The sequence below is a fragment of the Arvicola amphibius genome, chromosome 9, assembly GCF_903992535.2.
Source record: "Arvicola amphibius chromosome 9, mArvAmp1.2, whole genome shotgun sequence".
NCBI classification, from domain to species: Eukaryota; Metazoa; Chordata; class Mammalia; order Rodentia; family Cricetidae; genus Arvicola; species Arvicola amphibius.
In genome coordinates this window covers 72710541-72730707 of record NC_052055.2, presented here as the reverse complement: position 1 = coordinate 72730707, position 20167 = coordinate 72710541, and the positions used below count along the sequence as shown (strand labels likewise).

Below are 20167 nucleotides of genomic sequence, written 5' to 3'. Positions count from 1 at the left end.
AGCTCTTTGGTAGGTCCTATATGTCTCACGCTTAGACCGTTCACATAGTTCATTGGTAGATCTTATATGTCTCATGCTTAGACCATTCGTTCATGTGGTTCACTGGTAGATCCTATATGTCTTACGCTTAGACTGTTCACATAGTCCACTGGTAGATCTTATATGTCTCATGCTTATATCGTTCACGTAGTCCACTGGTAGATCTTATATGTCTCACACTGGACCACATTCACTCCAGCAGGGACCATGTAGAGGAGGAGCTCTGTGAAGCCATAATGTTCCTGGCTCTGCTCTGTTAAATTTCCCACTTCCAAGGCTATCTGAATTCTCTCCTTTCTTTTTCTATTATGAAAACATATATTCTTTTTTTAATTGTTGATTTATTTTTATGTGTATATCATTTGCCTCTCTATGTACCCTATGGGGGCCAGAAAAGAGCATCAGATCCCCTGAGACTGGAGTTATAGACACTCGTGAGCTGTCATATGGGTACAAAGAATCAAACCCAGCTCTTCTGGAAGATTAGCCAGTTCTCTTAACCATTGAGATTCCCTCCAACCCTGAACACACAGATTCTTTAGACTCTCTTCCATTATAAATGTTACAGACCTCTTGATACCTGAAACTGAAGGAACAAAAAGCAACTTGACCTCTGAGGTACAGTTGAGAGATGGGGAAAATAGGAGAAAGTCATGCCGCGCATGCCTGTATCATTCACATCACACTATTGAAACGTGTATCTCCCAGATTTAAGACTCCGATGTGGGGCTGGGGAGATCCCTCAACAGTTAAGAGCACTGATTGCTCTTACAGACGATCCAGGTTCAGGTCCCAACTCCCAAATTGTGGCTCACAACCGTCTGCAGTTCTCAAATCCAGGTAATTCAAAGCCCTCTTCTGACCTCAGTAGGCACTACATACATGTGGTGTACATGCGAACATATAGGCAAAACATCCTTACACATAAAGTGAAAATAGATCAATCTTGAGGAGTCTAATAACTTCTTGCATTAAAATTGCCATTCTTTCTCTACAAAGAATGGGTAGAAATAAACTGAGATAATTCCAGTGTGGAATTGAATGGACCCATAACCGTCAGTAACCCCTAAGGCTCTCAGACTGAGAAGCAGGATGCAGACAGAACCCAGGAATGTTAGATCTGTACTGAGGAAGAGAGAACGCAGGCAGAGGTGCCTCAGGGAGTGACTTACCTAAGCATTCTCATCGTGTGTCAGACAAAAGCCTGCATAGGGACTTCGGTTGACTCATGTAGCTCACTGTTCTTTCTCTGATGGCATAGAACACTGCAAGTGTGCACATTGTGGTTAAAATTCAGGGACACTGCTCAGCAGTGATGGCATTTATATAACGATGCCTAAGCAAGCATGGCAAAGTGTTAGGTAACTGTGAGAGTAGTCATTTGTTAAGGCACCTTTATACTACGTTCCCTGAGTTAGTGTTAGTATAGAATATATGTAGCTTGGACTGGAATTCTGTTAGCCCTGTTTAACACTGTCTAGTCCTCTGAAGATATATTTTGAATACCATGATATATACTTTTTCTTTATAGACTTCTCAAAATTAAAATCTCTTTGATGAAATTGAAATCAATGTGCTTCCTTTAGCTTTATCTAGGCTTCTGGTGAAGCACTAGAATAGAGCAGGTCAAGAGCATTTAGGATAATGTACATAAAGGAAAAGAGACAGAATATTAGGTATCTGTGAACTACTCATTTCTTCAGCTCCTTTTTTTTTTTTTTTTTTTTTTTTGGTTTTTTGAGACAGGGTTTCACTGTAGTTTTAGAGCCTGTCCTGGAACTAGCTCTTGTAGACCAGGCTGGCCTCGAACTCACAGAGATCCGCCTGCCTCTGCCTCCCAAGTGCTGGGATTAAAGGCGTGCGCCACCACTGCCCGGCACTTTTTTTTTTTTTTGGTCTTCAGCTCCTTTTTATATCACTCCCCTTCCCTGAATTGTTCTGTTAAGCATCAGGAAGTCTATGTCTTCCTAGACTCATGCTTCTTCATCTTCTGTAGTTAGGATCGTGTTGATGCCACTTGTCTGTCTGGTGTGGCCCTTTCTCATCCCCTAAGAAGCCATCATGAAGTTTAAAAATATGTAAACTTATATTTTTAAAATGTTGATAAGCAATATTTTCATTTGAGACTCACTATAGATCTTTATGACTGCAAAACTTAGTTCTGGAAATTGGTGAGTTGGGACACATAAAATTAATGTATTTCTTCCTCAATCACATACTATGGCAGAGACAGCTGCCTGACACCCAGAATTTATGCTCTTCTTTCTGGATTCCAAAACCCTAACTGGTAGCTAGATATTTTGCCATATAGACAAGCTGCCACATTTCTCTTCTTACCTCCAGCTGAGTTTGGTGACATGATTTGGTCATGATCAATGAAGGGTTCATAGAAACACTACATGGGACGTCTGTGTAATTTCTTTAAAGGTAAGGGTATCTTTTTATTCATCTCACTACGTGAGTATGCAGGCTGGGAAGCCAGGGTGGATCACGAAAACAAGGTCACAGACTAAAATGTCAACAGGGATGCCGGAGGAGACTGAGGCCCTGGTGACCTCAGCACATGCTTGTGTCAAGTCTAAAGGTTAGCACCAGTGTTCATTTATGTGAGGGAAGATGAACTTTTCTCTAAAGAACCCTAATTGGAGTTAGGATAAATGTAGGTTGTTTTCTTAATGCTCTCAACTAGTAAAACCCTATCTTGGTAAATTAAGAATATAACTTCTAGTAGAAAATAAGTCATATTTTAAGGTAGACCTAGTTTAATTTTAAATCAAAACATGCAGTTGGGGATGGTAAATGGTTCCCAAATGCCTACCAGTGATTAAACCCCACATTTCCTGACACAAGGGAATCCGAGTCTCTCCTACGATTCATTTCTCATTGATGCGGGAAGTGGGCTCAGTTGTGAAGCATGCTTTTCTGTGCTGGCGCCTAGGAGCAGATCTTCTTAGCAGCCATGATATCCCCTGGTGCCCACTGTGGGGAACAAACTGTAGAAAGGTCGACAGGGGCTCGGGGGAGCCACTGGAGCTTTGCACTCGTGCGTTCATAGTCCTGTTCCCAAGCCACATCATCCTCCACCCAGGACATTGATTTCCCTCCCTTTAGTAATACTTTCTCAGATAATTGACGTACTAAGTCTATTTTTATTCTGAAGGAATATTGTCGTGGGCTCTGACTTCCAAAGAACAATCATAACCACAGGATAAGTGTTAATGTCTTAATGTGTCTCTGCTTGAGAGATGTTAATTTGAGAAGTTTTGTTCCTGAAGACTCAGTGACATCAAAAGGTTGAAGAAATCATCCAGTATTTATTACTGAGTTTCCTGCCTCTTAAGTTCCGGAAGAAAATAGAGGAAAGGATTTGATTTTGGGTCTTTATTTTTATTGGGTTTTTTGTTAATCAAAATATCCACCCTGCTACTTGTGAAATTAAAATCTGTGCTAGAGAAAATAAGTACCAGCTGGGCTGCATTTTTTTTTCTACCTCCTCTAGAGAACACTATGCAAAGGAGAGTATGCAAAGTAATAGGGCATGCTCATTTCACTGTATGTGTGCTTACCTGATGTGATACAGTAGATAATCCTCATTTCAGAGTGCTGGGACCAGAAACACAGTTTACAGAGGGTGTGACATCAGGTTACTGGAATGCCTAACAGTTTTGCCAACCCTTCAGAAAATTACTCAGAAAGTATAATCTGTAGTTTTAGTAAAGGGCTCTGTGTGTGTGTGTGTGTGTGTGTGTGTGTGTGTGTGTGTGTGTGTGTGTATTTGTGGGGGGGTGAGGGAGAGTCACACAGCAAGACTTTGTCTTTTATTAAATGATATGCTCATTTACATTGCGTTTCTCGGTCTTATTAAAACTACATGTTGCTCAGTTTGAGTGTTTCCCATTCTGCAAAAGTAAAAGCCATTTTCTTGTTGGAAAAAGAAAATTTCAGATATAATTTTCTAAGGTTGTTGCAAGTCTTTTAAGCCTCTACAGTTGCAACAGGGAATATTAATTTCAATGGGTTCTGGATGGTTTTGGTTGATCAGATAGAAAATATCTTAGCCAAGCAAGGAATATTCTAAAAACCGGTATATTCTAAGAATTTAGCCAGTATCCTGATCACTTGTTATACAGTAGGATTTAATGCTTTCTGGCAATACATCTTGATAAAAAGAAACTCTTATGTAAACACTACATCTATTTTATCCTGCATAACACACAAGATCAGCTAAGATATATGTGGTAGTTTGAATGAGAAATGTCCCCTGTAGACTCATGTATTTGAACCCTTGTTCTCCCATTAGTGATGTTGCGAACCTTCAGGGGGTGGAGCCTTGTTGGAGGAAGTAGTCACTAGGGGCAGGCTTTGAGGTTAGCTTCATTGCCAGTTCTTGCTCCCTGCTTCCTTTGTGCAGCAGATGACGTGCAGCCAACTTCTTACTCCTGCCAGTATGTCGTGCCAGTCCCACCATTATGGACTCCAGCTCCCTAAGCCAAAATAAGCTATTTCTTTCTTAAATAGCACAACAATAGAAAAGTAATTAATACAGCGTATTTGGGTAGTGATGCTGGATGAGAAGTGTGTAGGAATTCTGTACTATTTTTGTCATTTTTCTTTAAAATTATTTCAAAATAGTTCTATATTGAAAGCCAGATCGAGCCCAGGAGCACTAGTGTCTTCAAGCGGGGAGGAGAAATGAGGAAAGCTGACCATCCTCACTGGCACCGTCATTGAGAGGATAAGGCAACGCATCAAATTCAGCTGCTGTTCCATGCCGTGACACTTGTCATTTGACTTCACCCTCTTCCCACCTCTGGTCACCTCTTCCTTTTCCTGCCAAAGTTGTTCTTGCTTCTTTAAAGCTTTTGTGGTTACTTTATTTAAGGTGAAATGTTGCCTCACTGTTGCCAAGTCACTAAAACAATCCTCCTTTCTTCATTTCTCTTTGTAATCCATTCCACACCCTCTGGGCATGCCGTGGTTAAGCCTTCTTACCTAAGAGCTGGGCCTAATGGCCACTGACATTTAATCAAATAACAGTTATAATACATTTACTCATAAGTAAAAGTTGAATAAAATTTGGGCACTGACATCTAAGAGAATAGGGATTTCATCATCAAATATCTTAACAGAATCCATTTTGTTAAATAACCATAATTACAGGTTTTGAATTTATGATTCCAGAGGATTTTGCTGTTCTGCATTCTTTGAAGCCTCAGAGGCGATCATTGTGCTCCGGCTTCTGGAAATACCTAGAATGGCTCTAAAAACAGCCAGGGCTTCTTTAGAACATCAGTCCTTGGAAGACTTTCTCATCCAAAGGCTTTATGCTCCCAGTTGTCCAAGCATGCCTCCTGCATTCTGAAAACTGTCCTGAGACCTGAGGAGATAGCTTAACTGGTAATGTTCTTGCCTTGCAAGCAGGAGGACATAAGTTTATCCCTAGAGCTCACATAAAAAGAGGGGTGGTTTTGAATCCCAATGCTGAGAGGGCAGAGACAGGAGAATCCCTGGGTCTTTCTGCCAGCCTTGCCTTGGTGAGCCCAGGACAGTGAAAGACCCTTTTCAAAGAAGGAAAAGGAAGAAAATGGTGGATGGTGCCTGAGGAAGAAACACCAAAGCTTATATCCTTGAATCTCTACACATACATACATACACACACACACACACACACACACACACACACACAGGAAATACACGCATTCGCACTCACACACATACACACATGTTTGGAAATATGTAAATAAATTTTTAAGATGAGTGTTTAAAATAGCATTAAAAATGCTGGTTTTTCTGGTCATGTGAAGATTTGTGTTTCCCTGTTAAGGATTTGGAATGTTTTCTTTATTGACTTTGACACAAAACTACTCTAGAGTCTTGTGCCCCCTGCTCTCTTCTGACAGTAGTCATGTTTGGTGAAACCGCTGTTTTCTCTCTGTTTCTGTGACTAAGTCTTGATGTATCAGAAAATCATTTCCCCCATTATTTTGTGTTAACTCGAGCTTACAGCTGGTGCAGTTAGCTCATGTCTGACTCATGGCAGCAGCTCAGCTGATGGGGAGGGGAGGGAGCTTCAGAATAGCCAAGAGCAGCCCTTGGGGGATAAACAGCTTAACTTGGTTTGTTTTGTTCTAAGCTCCTCCTTAGTACATTGTCTGAAAAAGTGTTCCTGTGCTGGTGACTTCACATCGTCAGTGGCTCTTATTGTATAGACTTTGTTAGTCTCTATTTATAGTTTAGCTCTTGATCATGAAGCTGCTTTATTTTCTGGCTTTGGGAACTTGTTTTTTGCTGTTGTTATTTTTATTATTTTGTTATTATGTGTTGTATTATGTTTGCATTTTGTTTTGTGAGACAGGGTCTTATTCTGTAGCCCAGGTTAGCATAAAACTCACTGTATAGCCCAGGTTGGCCTCACATTTACTACAATCTTTCTGCCTTAGTACTCTAAATGCTAGAATTATAGACATGAGTATCATCCCTGGGCTTCTCTTTGAGTGTTTTAAGCATCTGTGATTCAGATTTACTGTAAAGTTGTCTGGTAGCCCCATTTTTAATGAGGAGGATGGTGAGAGCCGCTGAACTGACACCCTTTCCTCTTTGTAGGGTTTGAAAGTATCAGTCTTTCCCAGCAATAAAGCCCAACTCACCCGGTTCTCAGGCAGCCCAGCCTAGAAAGAGTATACCCATTACAAAGGCGGCGTGAGCCGAATTCCACACTGCAAATCTGTGTGCATATCACCCAGGCAGCAAGCTCATGTTTTACCTACAGAGACCAAAATACCTAATGTCATCCTTTTCATGTTTGCCCCACCAGAGCTAGCCATGACAGCCCATCAGGGTACTCTCCAAACCTCTGAGAACCTCCAGGAATTTTACCATAAAAGACCTCTCCCATAACTTAGCCAGGAGCCATACTTTTTGATAAACACACCCCCACCTGAAAAAAGAAAAAACACAGATAGATGTTACATTGTCCTCATTTAGGAAAGGGACAGCTGATGCGCCTATCACTTCTTTAAAGAGCTGGTTTGGAAAAACATTTGCGTGGATTTCATTTTGTCCACATCATGTTACAGCTTCAGGAGCAGCCATAAAAATTAATACTAACTCTAAATTTGGATTCACAACCAAGTATGGGTGAACCAAGTTACTATTGTGGTTGTTTGTTTGTTTAATAGTAGCCTTTCACTAAAGAGGACATTTCATCCTAGAAAAGTATTATTTTACTGTGTATCTAATTTTTCCCACTACTAGCCTAATAAATTCAAATGAAAAACCTTAAACAGACATTTAAAATACATCCTTTTAATTTTTTATGATTGTGTTTGTTTTTCATTATAAAAGTAATTCATGACTATTTGCATAGCTAAAAATACATAGAAAAGAAAAAAATTCAAAGTATGTTTTGATCCACAGGTATAGACCAGAATTGAAAAAGAAAAACCAACTGAAAGAGCTTGGCTGTACACTAATGTGACAAATACACTCTCTGTATTTAATGGATTTTCTCAGTCAGGGGGCTTTGTATTCAATCACTCATTTACTCTCATACAGAATTCCTTCTAAACCTCCGATGCCCTGGAGTCCACAGCTGTTCCTTCAGGATACATCATATGATGCTCTAAATCATTCGTAATGCCTTTTACATGTGAAATTGCTATATTTTAAAGGCCATTCTGGGTGAAAAATTAATACCACTAGAGCCCATTGTGTGTGTGTGTGTGTGTGTGTGTGTTTGTTTTTTTTAAACAGGTCATGAAATATAATGTACACTGTATTTTTATTGTTCTATGAAAATTGTGGGTCAAACAAGTCAACTTTTGGTTTCAGGACTTTATCTTTCAAGAATATATATGTTACCATAACTCTGTGTGTGTGTGTATGTGTGTTTTATGACTTCCATAAGTAAAGCAAAATTAGCTCAAAGGGAAAGATTTCCTTCTAAAAATCTTGCTTTCATTTATATATTTTATTTTATCTATGTATTTTCATTATTCTTATTTATTTTGCTTAATTATTTTTGATTACTGGGCATGGTGGGACATAACTATAATCCCCTAACCCTAGAGGCACAGACAGATGTTCCAGACTTGCATTGTCTACACGTGAGACACACTCAAAACAGCACAAACAAAAAAAAAAAAAAACATTTTTTCCTGGTTGTAATTCAAGAACAGTGAGTGCCTAGGTAGGGTGGCCCAGGGCCAGATAGGTTTGTATTGGGAGGGGTGGTAGGTAGCCATTTGTGCTTGAATTTGATGTAGTGTCAGTTGGGCACTTGTTTTATCTTAGGAGGCAGAGCTTTGAGTTGGGCCTGTGGATGAAGGAGAGTCTCTGCATTTACCAGGGCATTCTATATACCAGGGACTTGTCTTTATGTTTTTATATAAAGTGGTTATTCCAGGATAGGTTGTGAGAGGAAAGACTTGTGGGTGGAATCAGCCACCAATTACAAAAGATGAGCATTCTGAGAAGTGAAAAAGGAACTCTTGCCATATGTTTTAAGGGAGTCTTGTTTGATGTGGTAGGTTACCTACTCAATGACAAGCTGATTCAGCAAGCAGAATGCACACATGCATACGTACATGAGAGTGCACACAGACACTAGAGTTCTGAGGTTTCTCTCCAGCTCCTGAGATAAACATGCCTGTCAGACAGTACCTTGCAAATGATCTAAGAGGCATTTCTTCAGTATTGGGTGTGCTTTATTGCTGTGTCCTTCTGCACACATACCACAAACACACAGATTGTTCCATGTATTGCCATGTTGAATACTGCCACCAACCACTGCAGTTGGGGTTTGCAAGTTAGTCGTCTGGTTCTGATCTCATGTAAGGGAGATTGCCATGAACATGATACTTTTCCACTCAGAAGGGCTTTGCTTTCAGTTGTGCAAGTTCTGAGAGTAATCAAAATAAGAGATTTTTAAATGTGTGTTTTTGAGATAGAAACAGCAACAGATAAACTTTTATTTGGGTATAAAAGTTATGTTCTATGATCCTGAGTTACTCAAGACAAATAGATGTCATATGTGTTGAGAAGCTTCAGGAGATATGCCAGCACATAGCTTCTGTAACCTTTGAGCATGCTCCAGTGAAAGCACATGGAGAACTTGAATAGGGCTGTGTGCCACGTAAGTCATCCAGATGCTGGAGGCTGTGGCAAGCAGTGACTGCTGCTGCCCAAGGTGTTTTCAAAGACACGGGCAACTTGGCACTAAAGTGCTGTAGTATTGAGAGTCTGTTATTTTCAAGATACTGAAAATAATACAAAAACAAATTCTACGTAGTATTGCTTGAATGCAGATATTTGCTTTCCTACTTTCATGTAGATAGCATCCAGAAAGGGACCCCCATCTGGCGTGTTAATCGGCCTTCACAGTTCATAACCAGGACAGGCTGTAACTTCTTGGTAGTGAGATGGGTGGCTAGTAATATAACTATTCCTTTTGACACACACACACACACACACACACACACACACATATATATATAGTTAGATGTATATAGTCAGATGCTTAGACGACTCTAGTAATAACAACTTCAAATGCAGTACTTTCCAAATAGGCTCTTATTTTGTTCTCTAATAATACCACAAGCTTTAGTTGGAGGAAAAGTGAGTGTGTTGTGTATTTTTCTGGATTTTGGAGATTACCCAAGAAAATCAGGTCGTATGTGGAACTGACCTTGAGGATACCGAACTTGAGTCACTGAAGATGACCTTGTGCTCATGTGACTGTCTGAGCTAAAAAGAGCATTGTGTAACTTCCCCACCCTGTGGATAAATGATGATCTAAGCCAGCGATCATTGTTCATCAATACTCATTCAGGGTTTTGTGCTTCTAATATTCTAAAAACATTAAGGTTTGGTTTGGTGAGAATGGGTAGTTGCTTACTTAGCTTTTGAAAGAAGATCTTACTGTATCAAATTTGTGATCCTCCTGCCTCAGCCTCACAAACACTTGGATCACAGACATGTATGAGCATATGTGGGCAAAACAGATTTTTTTAAAAAAAAAATTCCAGTTTAGTGACCATATTAAACAATCAGTTAAACTTGAGAACTCCCTTTTAGAGAGACACCTTTAAAATTAAGCTTGCAGTTTGCCATTTTGTTCAGAAGAAGCCAGAACATGAATGGAGCATACTTCCTGCCATGGCTCTCACAGTACCCACAGGTCACTCTCTGGGAAGCATGTGCCTGAGTTGACCCATATGAGCCAAACTTATAGATGTAAAGGTTGCATTTTCTGTGTGGAGAAGACATTGTCATTATAACCATATCATTGTACTAAACTGGGGACTTCTTTTCCCAGATGGACTTTGGTAACCACATCAGTAAAAGGTCCATCCGTGTACACTACAGAATGCACTGGCATCCAAAGAGAAGCAGCGGGGAGGTGGAATTAGGGCACCACAGAAAACAAAAGCCATGATTATTTAATGTATGGACAGTCTCTTGATTCTTTTAAGTAGAACTTCATTTTAAAATCTACTTACCCTGTCTGGAATTCATGCGATTTGGTCATAATTCTTAAAATCCCTGGTCATAGGTCATCCTATAAGGACCTTGGAGTAAAAAATGTAGTATAGTCTAGACAAAGCTTTTGTAATGCAATTACATATGTTTCTGGCAAATTGCATCTCTCCTAACCTCAGTTTCCTTATCTTTAAAATGAAGAGGCTTAAACAAGATACACTTTAAGCTTCCAGTAGCTCTAACACAGCATGCCAATAAATCTTCACTGCAATCAGCCACTCTGCATTGAGTGTTTCCTGTGTGCTAGGCCAGGCGAGAGGTAAATGGCTTCCTGTGAGTGCCCTAGGGCCGGCTTCCTGGTGCTGCCTAGATCAAAGGGTGCTGCTTATATACTAAAGGAGCTGAAAGAACTAAGATGAGCAGCACAAAAGGAAGAGGCTCTAGCAAGAGTGTCAGAAAGTAAAGAAGCTAGCTGTAATAACGCAAAGCCCTGCGTATGTCTGTGAGTATCTTTAAAATGGCCTCAGATGATAGGCTTTGCAGGACAGAATCTCCCAACTGCCACATACTTTATTTAATTAAAGCTGGCCACCCTGGCAACCTTAATCTTTTAGGATAAGTTCTCCTCACGTTAAAAGACTAAAATTCTTAATTACAGACACACCAACTATCTTAGCATGTATACCGAAGCCAAATCTTGATTGCCAAACTCAGTAGAAGAAAGATATTAGGAATTCCTTTAGGACTGTTGTGTCTTTGTCTAAATGCTTTCTGTCTAGTCCTCTGTTGGGGGAATGTGGTGGCTGGGTTCAGGTTAGCAAGTAGATAGTGTGGGAGTCATAGCTACCGAGAGCTAGTTACATTGCCTATCCTCTTGAATAAAGGGGTGGCATTTGATTATTCAGAATGTTCATTGCTTATTTACTGTGTGTCAGGTATTCTTCTAGGACATAGATATTCAAACCTGGGAAGTCCTCATTATAATCACACACACACACACACACACACACACATACACACACCTGACCTGAGGGGTTCTTGCTATAAACATAGAGACATACATACATACACCTACATAAATACATAAGAATTATGCAGTGTTAAGTGTTGTCCGTGTGAGGTTTGGGTTTGGTTTTGTTCTGTTTTGTTTCTTTGTTTTTGAGTCAGGGTTTTTTTGTGTAGCTAACCCTAGCTGTCCTGGAACTCATTCTGTTCACCAGGCTGGCCTCCAACTCACAGAGATCTGCCTTCCTCTGCCTCCAGAGTGCTGGTATTAAAGGTGTGCGCTATCTGGCAGGGATTTTTTTTTTTTTTTTAGTAAACACATTAGTAACCCACTGACTTTGTTCAGAACCTAAATACTTACTTGTTTGCTTTTTATTTTCCATTAGCAAACAGTTATGAGTCCTATCATCCACATTAAGAGGCCAGTTTCTAGAGGAATAGTTCATTTGGTAAATTATTACCATGCAAGCCTGAGGACCTGTGTTCAAATCCTCAGTACTTAGGTACAACACTGGGCCTGGTGGCATGTGCCAGTAATCCCGGCAATGGCAGGATGGGAGGATGGGAGGATGGGAGGATGGGAGGTAGCGACAGAAATCTCTGGAAGCTCCTGGGCAAACCAGCCTGGACTGTGAGGAAGGTCCTAGGGATGCTGTCCCAAACTAAAGGGGAACGATGCATAAGGATCAACATCCCAAGTTGTTGACTGTACACACACTACATATGAGTAAATAGGTAGCTATGAATAACTAAATCACATGCAGACGTGTGTGTATATGTACGTGTTACCTGTGTATAATACTTGCTATGTGTATTCATAAGTAACACTTGAGCCAAGCAGGTAAATAACCAAAAGAAGTCTGGATTTGTGTTCACGTGATTGTGAGAATATTTGGTTGGGGAGAAAGTACAGAAAGGAAGAAAGGAACTTGTCCTCACTTCAGCTCCTCTGTCTTTTTTGCATTGAAGGTGACAAACCTGTATAATAACTTCTACTCAGACTGGACAAGAAAGAAAATGTAGTATGACCGTTAGAAACACTGTTCTTGAGTGCACACACAACTGTGAGAAGGCATTTCCTGAAAGTCCTCCCACTGCAGAAAAAATTGAAATCTCAGGGAATTTTTTTCCCTTTATTGGTCAGATGTCCCTTCCAAGAAGCACCAGGCTGCCTCATCTCAACCTGCTCCCCTTACCAAGGAAACGGAAGTGGTCAGTCTCTGCCACCAAACCATGGGTGAAGTCTAATTATGCTACCTCTGTGAGACAATGCAGGAGCAAACATCTGCAGGACTGAATCAGAAAAGCCACGAATGCAGCTAGCCCAAGCTGTGAATCATCCGTGGACTCAGATTAAAGGAGTTGTGTTGTGTTTACCTTTCTCCTTATTTTCTTTGTAATTGAGAAGACCGACTCTGTTAGCTCTGGCACTGGGATCTGAGGGGATATATGGATTTCAGGCATCGACTCCTGCTCTAGTGTTGCCACATCACAACTGTAAAGCAGATGGACGATGAGAGTGAATAGTGGGTTTGATGTCTGCTTTGTCCTCTCTGCACAGTTTGCTTTTGCTTTAAAAGGTCGGGATAAATAGAAAATGTTAGATGTGTTTTAACTAAGTAATCCAGTCCTTGAATTTTAGCTTCAATAACAAAGGAGAAGAAATTACTATAAGCTTTATATCCAAAAGAAATAAAGTTACAACTGCTGCTTTTTACTTTGTAATATTTCTCTTTTATTTGCAATTACATGTGTGTGTGTGTGTGTGTGTGTGCGCGCGCGCGCGCGCGCGCGCACGCGCGTACATGAATACAGTGCCAAGAGAGACCAGAAGAAGACCTTAGATCCTTTGGAGCTAGAGCTATAGGTGGTTATAGGCCACCAGATGTGGGTGCTGGGAGCCAAACTGAGGTCCTCTGGAAGAGCAGCACCCTCTACTACGGAGGCATGGCTCCAGCCCTAGCAAACTCTGATTGCTTGTCATGGTTGTTATATGTCTGTCACATACTTAATTGCTTTCTTAGATTAAGGCATGGAACATGGTAAATGAAGCCTAAGTTACTACTTTAGAAATGATTGTTAAGAATCTCTTTTCTTTAAAAACTTGGTTTTTATTTTTTTGTTTTGTTTTGTTTTCTTGTCCATTAGAGAGCAGAAAGACAGACTCGAACAATGGATTCAGCTCAATATGCAGAATTCTGTGAAAGCCGGCAGCTAAGTTTCTGTGAGTACAGATTTAACTTCACTTTTGGATGTGTAAGGAATTGTTTTACAGACATCCTAGACTGTGACATGTTCTCTGTTTTTTAGAGACCGATGTATTCAATATATGATGTTACAGAAACAGCATCTGCACTGGGGGAACCTGAAGATTTTGCTATGTTCTGCGGCTCTACAGTCAGTTGTGTTAGGAGATGTGAGAGCATACGCATATACAGACAGCAGTGGAATTATTCCTACAGCCTTCAGTCAGAACAGTACTTTAGTTTCTCATTTCTTAGTCATGTTTACTGAAGTACAGTATTGCTGACTGTACTGGTCCATAATGAACATTAATAGTCATGACATCTAAAAGCTCCCAATATTAATTATAAACCCCAAACTCCCCTTTATGCACACTCATGTTACCACAAAGTAGCATCTCAATAGAGTGTTTCATTTTGTCCTGAACCTCCTACTGTAGCATGCCCTGAGCGCTAGCCAGAGTCGTGAGTCAGTCCTCTTGCCACAGGACTAAGAGCAGAAAAGTCAGTGCCTTCCCACCACTGAACAGCGGTCGCCAAAAAGCACTTGCGACCTTATAACAGTGGACTAGATTGTGTGTCAATAGCCCAGTGACAACTAAAGTCCTTGGGGTAAAGGTCAAAAAGAAAGGGCAATGAAAAGTCCATTTAAAAATATGACAAAGTCGCGCATGACCCCGATCTGAGAAGTTATAGAAACAATGATGTCTTTAAATGAAAAGCAATTGTGTGGTCACGATAACCATGTATTTGATTTGGAAAAAGAAAATGAGAGCAGCATTTTAGATCATGAAGTGCAAATAAATGACACATTTCAAATAGCACTGCCCCATGCAAACATCAGTAAAATATAAGAAAACATGTTTTGGAAGATTTTTTTCCTAACAAAATATATTTTCCAATCTGACTAACAACTTGGCATCAGACATCTGTGAAGCATTAAGTAAATGACACTTCAGATCGTGGCAATTTCAGCAAATGAGAGGGTTTTGTATGGTAATTTTGGGGTTTAAATACAGCATTCAAGTATTTTATAAGCATAAATCTCCAGCTCATAAAGTAGCATTTAGTGCAGTTGAACTATTTTTTAAATCATATTTTAAACTGAATTTACAAGAAGAAATGAAGTGCTGTTGCATACTAAAACTGATGGCCTTAGTCTGGTAATGCAACTTTCATTTGAAAATTAGATTTTATTTCTTTTCTGCTGTTCCATTGAGCACAAAAAAACTATAGTAGATGAAGCTTAATATTTTCTACTTCTGATAAAATTACAGATAAAGTAGTATGTTATGCATAATTTTCTTTTCTGCGGGGTGGGGAGAAAGGATTTTGGCATTAAAAATATTTGCTCATATAGTATCTGTGGGAGCTTCATTTGAAGCCAAGGTGGAAGAACCTGTTTTCTATGATGGAAATGCCAAAGCTGAAAAGGCTCATCACAGCAGATCCAGAAGCCAGCCCTGTGCAGACAGAGTATTGGGCTGTTTGCAATCTTCTCTTTTTGATGAATTACCAGGACACTGGAACCATGACCTGCCATTGCCTTCTTAAGTATCTGGTTTTGGCAGTACCTAGGATCCCTGGTGTTATGTGTACTGGTTGACCTCCATATGCACATTGTGGCTCATGTACACATGACTCCCATACCTCACACAGACAGATATTTAAAAATTGTAAAGATTGGACCTTAGAATTTAACTAAAGAAATATATTTTTGCTGGGTGTTGGAGGCGCACACCTTTAATCCTAGCACTCAGGAGTCAGGGGCCATCGGATCTCTGAGTTCAAGGCCATCCTGCGGTACAAAGTGAGTTCCAGAGCCAGAGCTACACAAAGAAACCCTGTCTCAAAAAAAGAAATGAACAACACAAACAAGCATGATATAATCATTTGTGAATCTGTTACAGAAATAGGTGTGGCGAGTCTGTTGGCACCAGGTATTTTGCTTTCTGGTTGTGCAGCGGGTACTTAGACTTCTGCATTCTGAGCGCTTCCAGTCTCACAAAGACACTGCTAATTCTCTCCCTCATGGCTGAAAACTAATAATGACCCTTTTCTTACCTTCCAAATAAATCGCTTACAGCAGCTTCTGTGCTTTTTCTGTGCTCTAATGCTCTGTCAGAGGGAAATGGGCAATAAGTTCCATTTTATTGATCTTGCAAAATGCTGCCTCTTAACTTGAACTTCAGAAGTATTCCACAGATGTTGAACAAGTGTTTGTGAGCCGTTCCAGCTTGCTAGTTAGATGGAATGTTGCCTGTCAGAGTATGTGAAGACTGGTTACTTTAGAGAGATAGCTTTAAGGGGGATTATCATAATTCTGCCACATTTGACAGTTTTGGACATGTGCTTCAATAGCAGGACTTCATGTCTTCTGTGATTTATTTAAAAGAAAACTCTCCTGTATGTGGAATGTATGAGAATTCTAACTAGAGCCAAACAGCATGCTCTGGGTTGAGACTTTTACAGACTAGTAAGGCCAGAATAGTCAAAGGATGATCAGTGATCTTTTTTAGATTCCCTTGCAGATTTTATAAAAAATCTTTACCATCCACTTTTTACCCTCTAATTTACTAGTTAAATAAGTGATGGCTAAGCAAGGTTCTGTGTCAAAATCAAATTCAGCTCTGCTTAGTACTGGAACAATTACAGTGTTTGGTGGTTAGTTCTGTTTGTTTTTGTTTGTTCGGGTTTTTGGTTTTGCTTTTTTTTTGAGACAAGGTTTCTCTGTGCAGCCTTGGCTGTCCTGGAATTTGCTTGTAGTCCAGGCTGGCAGCAAACTTAGAGATCTTCCTGCCTCTGCCTCCCAAGTGCTGGGATTAAAGGTGTGCCCCCGCCCAGCCAATTACAGGTATTTAATGAAAGGTATGTGCTGCTTGGTTCCATATCTGCATGATACAATTAGGTATCCAGGAGCTTTGGGCATATTCTCTACTAACAAAGAACTAAGGTCTGAGAAATCTATGCACATAGGAAATATTTGTAGTTGTTTCCATAAATGATGTAAGACGTCTACCTTTGGCCTGGATGGTCAGGATTGTGTGGATGAAGAAGGGTGAGGGGAGAGCAGACTGGAGCACAGAGACGAGACTCAAGGCCAGCTCAGTTCCATGATGGTAAGGGCAGGTTGCAGTAAGTCTGGTTTGGAGAGTCAGGCCTAAGAATTCTAACATCTCCATAGCCAACAAAGACGTAATAGTTACAGGTTATCTCAGGCCATCAATGCTTTATTTAATTCTCAATTCACAATTTTGAGCCTATTTTAGTAGTAGGTACATGTTGAGGATTGGAGATGTAATTTCTTTCTCTGTATTCCTTCATCACAACTTCTTCCAGAGTTTTATTTCCATTAGAACTAAGTTGTATGGAGAAAGCAGCTTTTCTATGGTAATAATTAAAACTCTGGCCAATGGTAACATATTCTAGATCTCTGTGAGAAATACAAGGGTGAAAAGGTATGGTGTATCATGCCATCCACCATAGAGACCTGAGGTTAGAGGGTGAGATGTCCCATGTCATCCACCACAGAGAGATAAAAGATCAAAGTGCATGAGGAATTTGTAGAATGAAACCATGGTATTGCTTTTTAACCAAGGTTTCCAACTTGGATTTCTTAAGAAAAAAAAAAATTTAGACGTTAAGAGAACTTCCCAAACATTGTTTCCATGGGTGTTATTTGCAGTTTCAGGAGAAATATTTCCAATTTCATACAATCATGTGAAGGTTAAAACATGTTAAAAAGTAAAACATTTCTCTTCTTTTTAATTAATAGCCAAAAAAGCTTCCAAATTTCGAGATTGGCTGGACTGTGGCAGCATGGAGATAAAGCCCAATGTCATAGCTATGGAAATTCTGGCATACTTAGCATATGAAACAGTGGCACAGGTAAGAGTCTGAACTGTCAATCAACTGCTCCTGCTGATTTCTCCTCCCTGGGTCCATGGTCAGTTCTTTATTCCATCTGCTACTCTAGTTGGAATAAGAAGAGCGTAAATTTTCTTTTGAAATGCATCATATTCTGTAATTTAGCTCAGTTATGTTTCTTTGTATAGCTATTTCTTAGGGCTGTAAGTTTTTGTTTTGTGTTGTTGTTATTGTGACTTTTTAAAAGAATACTGTGTCTAGACCTGCACAAACTTAATGTAGTCTACATTCCAGCTCACATGTCCACTCCTACCTGTGGAGCTTTTGACAGTGATGGCTTCCAAGGGAGAGAGAGCCAGTTTTCTTTAAGGTTCTATCCCCTGGTAGGTTAACCATGCTCCAGTGGGTGTCCCCACTCCCAGGCATATAAAGCCAGCATAAATTGGACTAGGATTATTAAAACAGAAGAGGAGGATGGGGTAGATCTGGGAAGAACTAGAAGAGTTGAGGTTGAATATGAATTAAATACATTGTTGGCATGTATAAAATTCTTGATGAGTTTAACAAAAAAAATGTATTTAAAATGTCGGATCCTTCAACTTTATTGTAACTATATGTACAAGTGGGAATGCCCACTTTTTCTCAATGTTGAAGTCTTACATCCTCAACAGATTTGTTTAAAATCATGTGTCTGATTTTTGAAATAAGTGGCTGTCAAAGTCTGTGACCCCTTTTTTAAAAATACTTATTTATTTATTATGTATATAATATTCTGTCTGCGTGTATGCCTACAGGCCAGAAGAGGGCACCAGACATCATTACAGATGGTTGTGAGCCACCATGTGGTTGCTGGGAATTGAACTCAGGACCTTTGGAAGAGCAGGCAATGCTTTTAACCTCTGAGCCATCTCTCCAGCCCTCTGTGATCCCTTTTATCTCTGGAGATATGCAGGTGTAGGATCATGGCACTCCAGGTGTGATCCCCCCTGGGTATGGTCACTAGGGCCCAGGATCAGCCTCTTGTTAGCCCATTTTGAGAATGGAGACCCCCTAAACTAGCCTGGAATCCCAGGGCTCACAGTACAGAAATTCCCATTTAAAATGCTTCACTGTTGATAACAAAATGAAATTTTTGTTAAGCTACTCCCTTAGAAAGTCAAACTTGTCATTTGTGATTGTGGATTGGCCCAGTCACCAGTCAATGAAAGGTTGTGCTCACTTCCAAATGGAGGGCAGACAGTATTAATGTCAATAACATTCCGAGTGTGTTACTGATCGTCTCTTCTATGGCATTAATGATCATTTCCAGTTATATCACTTTATATTTGTTACTCTGTTCTTCAGGTAGTGGATCTGGCTCTTCTCGTGAGGCAGGATATGGTATCCAAGGCAGGGGACCCCTTCAGCCATGCCATTTCTGCAGCCTTCATTCAGTATCATAACTCGGCTGAGGTGAGTATCAGAAAGTCTGAGAACTCATCTATGTACTTGTTACATGTTGCCGTTAGTTCTTCTCTGGAAAGCGTTCTATAGGAATGCATAGTCTTTTCTTGGAGAATCTTAATCCATTGACCATTTACACAAATAGTGACTGAGCATTTCCTGTGCCAAGCCCTGAGGATCCATTTGATATGATGACTTTTTTTCCCTTTGACCCCTTTTTGTTTTTTAAAAAATAAATTAAATAATGAAATTTAATAAATTAAAAAAGAATCTTTTTTAAAGAATCCTTGTCTTTCCTAGCCCTTCAATGACAGACAGATGATTGCAGAACCTGTATTGCTCTGAGACATGTGAAGTGAATAAATTAGTCTGTATAATTACATGATGCTGGAGAAAGATATTTCTTTGTAGCTCAAATAATGAGAGTTGCTGTGGGGCTGTAGATCAATGGTACAATTCTTGCTTAGTGTACAAGAAATTGAGCGACCCTGGAGGGAACTGGGGATGTATTTTCATGTAACAATTCCTAACATTTATTCATAACTTTCCATTTCATTTAGTGATTTATCTAAACAATAATTTATATTGACATGGCTCCATCTACCTCAGTTTGCATATTGGCACCTCTTGTCTGCTCTATCTCCCTTGTGCTGCTAGGATGTTTTCAGTAGGAATTGGGAAATCTCAGCATGTGTAACCTTTGCATAACTGCTCACCACTTCCAGTTTCAGGCACGATGTGCCTGAAAACGAGAGAAGCAACAGAACATGTCAAATACATCCGTCAGCATTTGAGTGTCTTAGTAACAAACGCAGCAGTGTCGTATCATCTATTCTACGAGCCATAGGAGACAGAGTAGCTTCACATCTGCGTGTGCACTTATAAAGTGAGTTTAGGTCAAGTTGGCGAAATGTATATAACAACACAGCCAAGCCCATTTGATAGCGCTCATCTGCTTCCTGCTACTCTCTGTGGATGAGGATGGTAGCTCAGACCACTTCTAAAACACAGCTATGATTTGCTTTATGCCAAGAATTTTTTTTAATGTCTGAAAAAAACTATAAATCCTTTTCTGGATTTATACACATTTT

The 20167-nt window shown here is 40.0% G+C and overlaps 1 protein-coding gene across 7 annotated transcripts in view; it reads left to right on the top strand.

Moving 5' to 3' along the window:
* The window catches only part of Supt3h (SPT3 homolog, SAGA and STAGA complex component), a 367984-nt gene that overhangs the window by 261994 nt on the left and 85823 nt on the right, over window positions 1-20167 (top strand). For all 7 annotated transcript variants that reach the window (XR_006020875.1, XM_038342156.2, XM_038342152.2 and 4 more), the window contains 3 exons: window positions 13672-13747; window positions 17542-17654; window positions 18978-19085. Coding sequence is in view for 6 of the 7 variants with exons in the window: in XM_038342156.2 (XP_038198084.1) it covers window positions 13672-13747; window positions 17542-17654; window positions 18978-19085 (297 nt within the window). In the remaining variant the exon portion in view is untranslated. The remainder of the gene's footprint in view (window positions 1-13671; window positions 13748-17541; window positions 17655-18977; window positions 19086-20167) is intronic.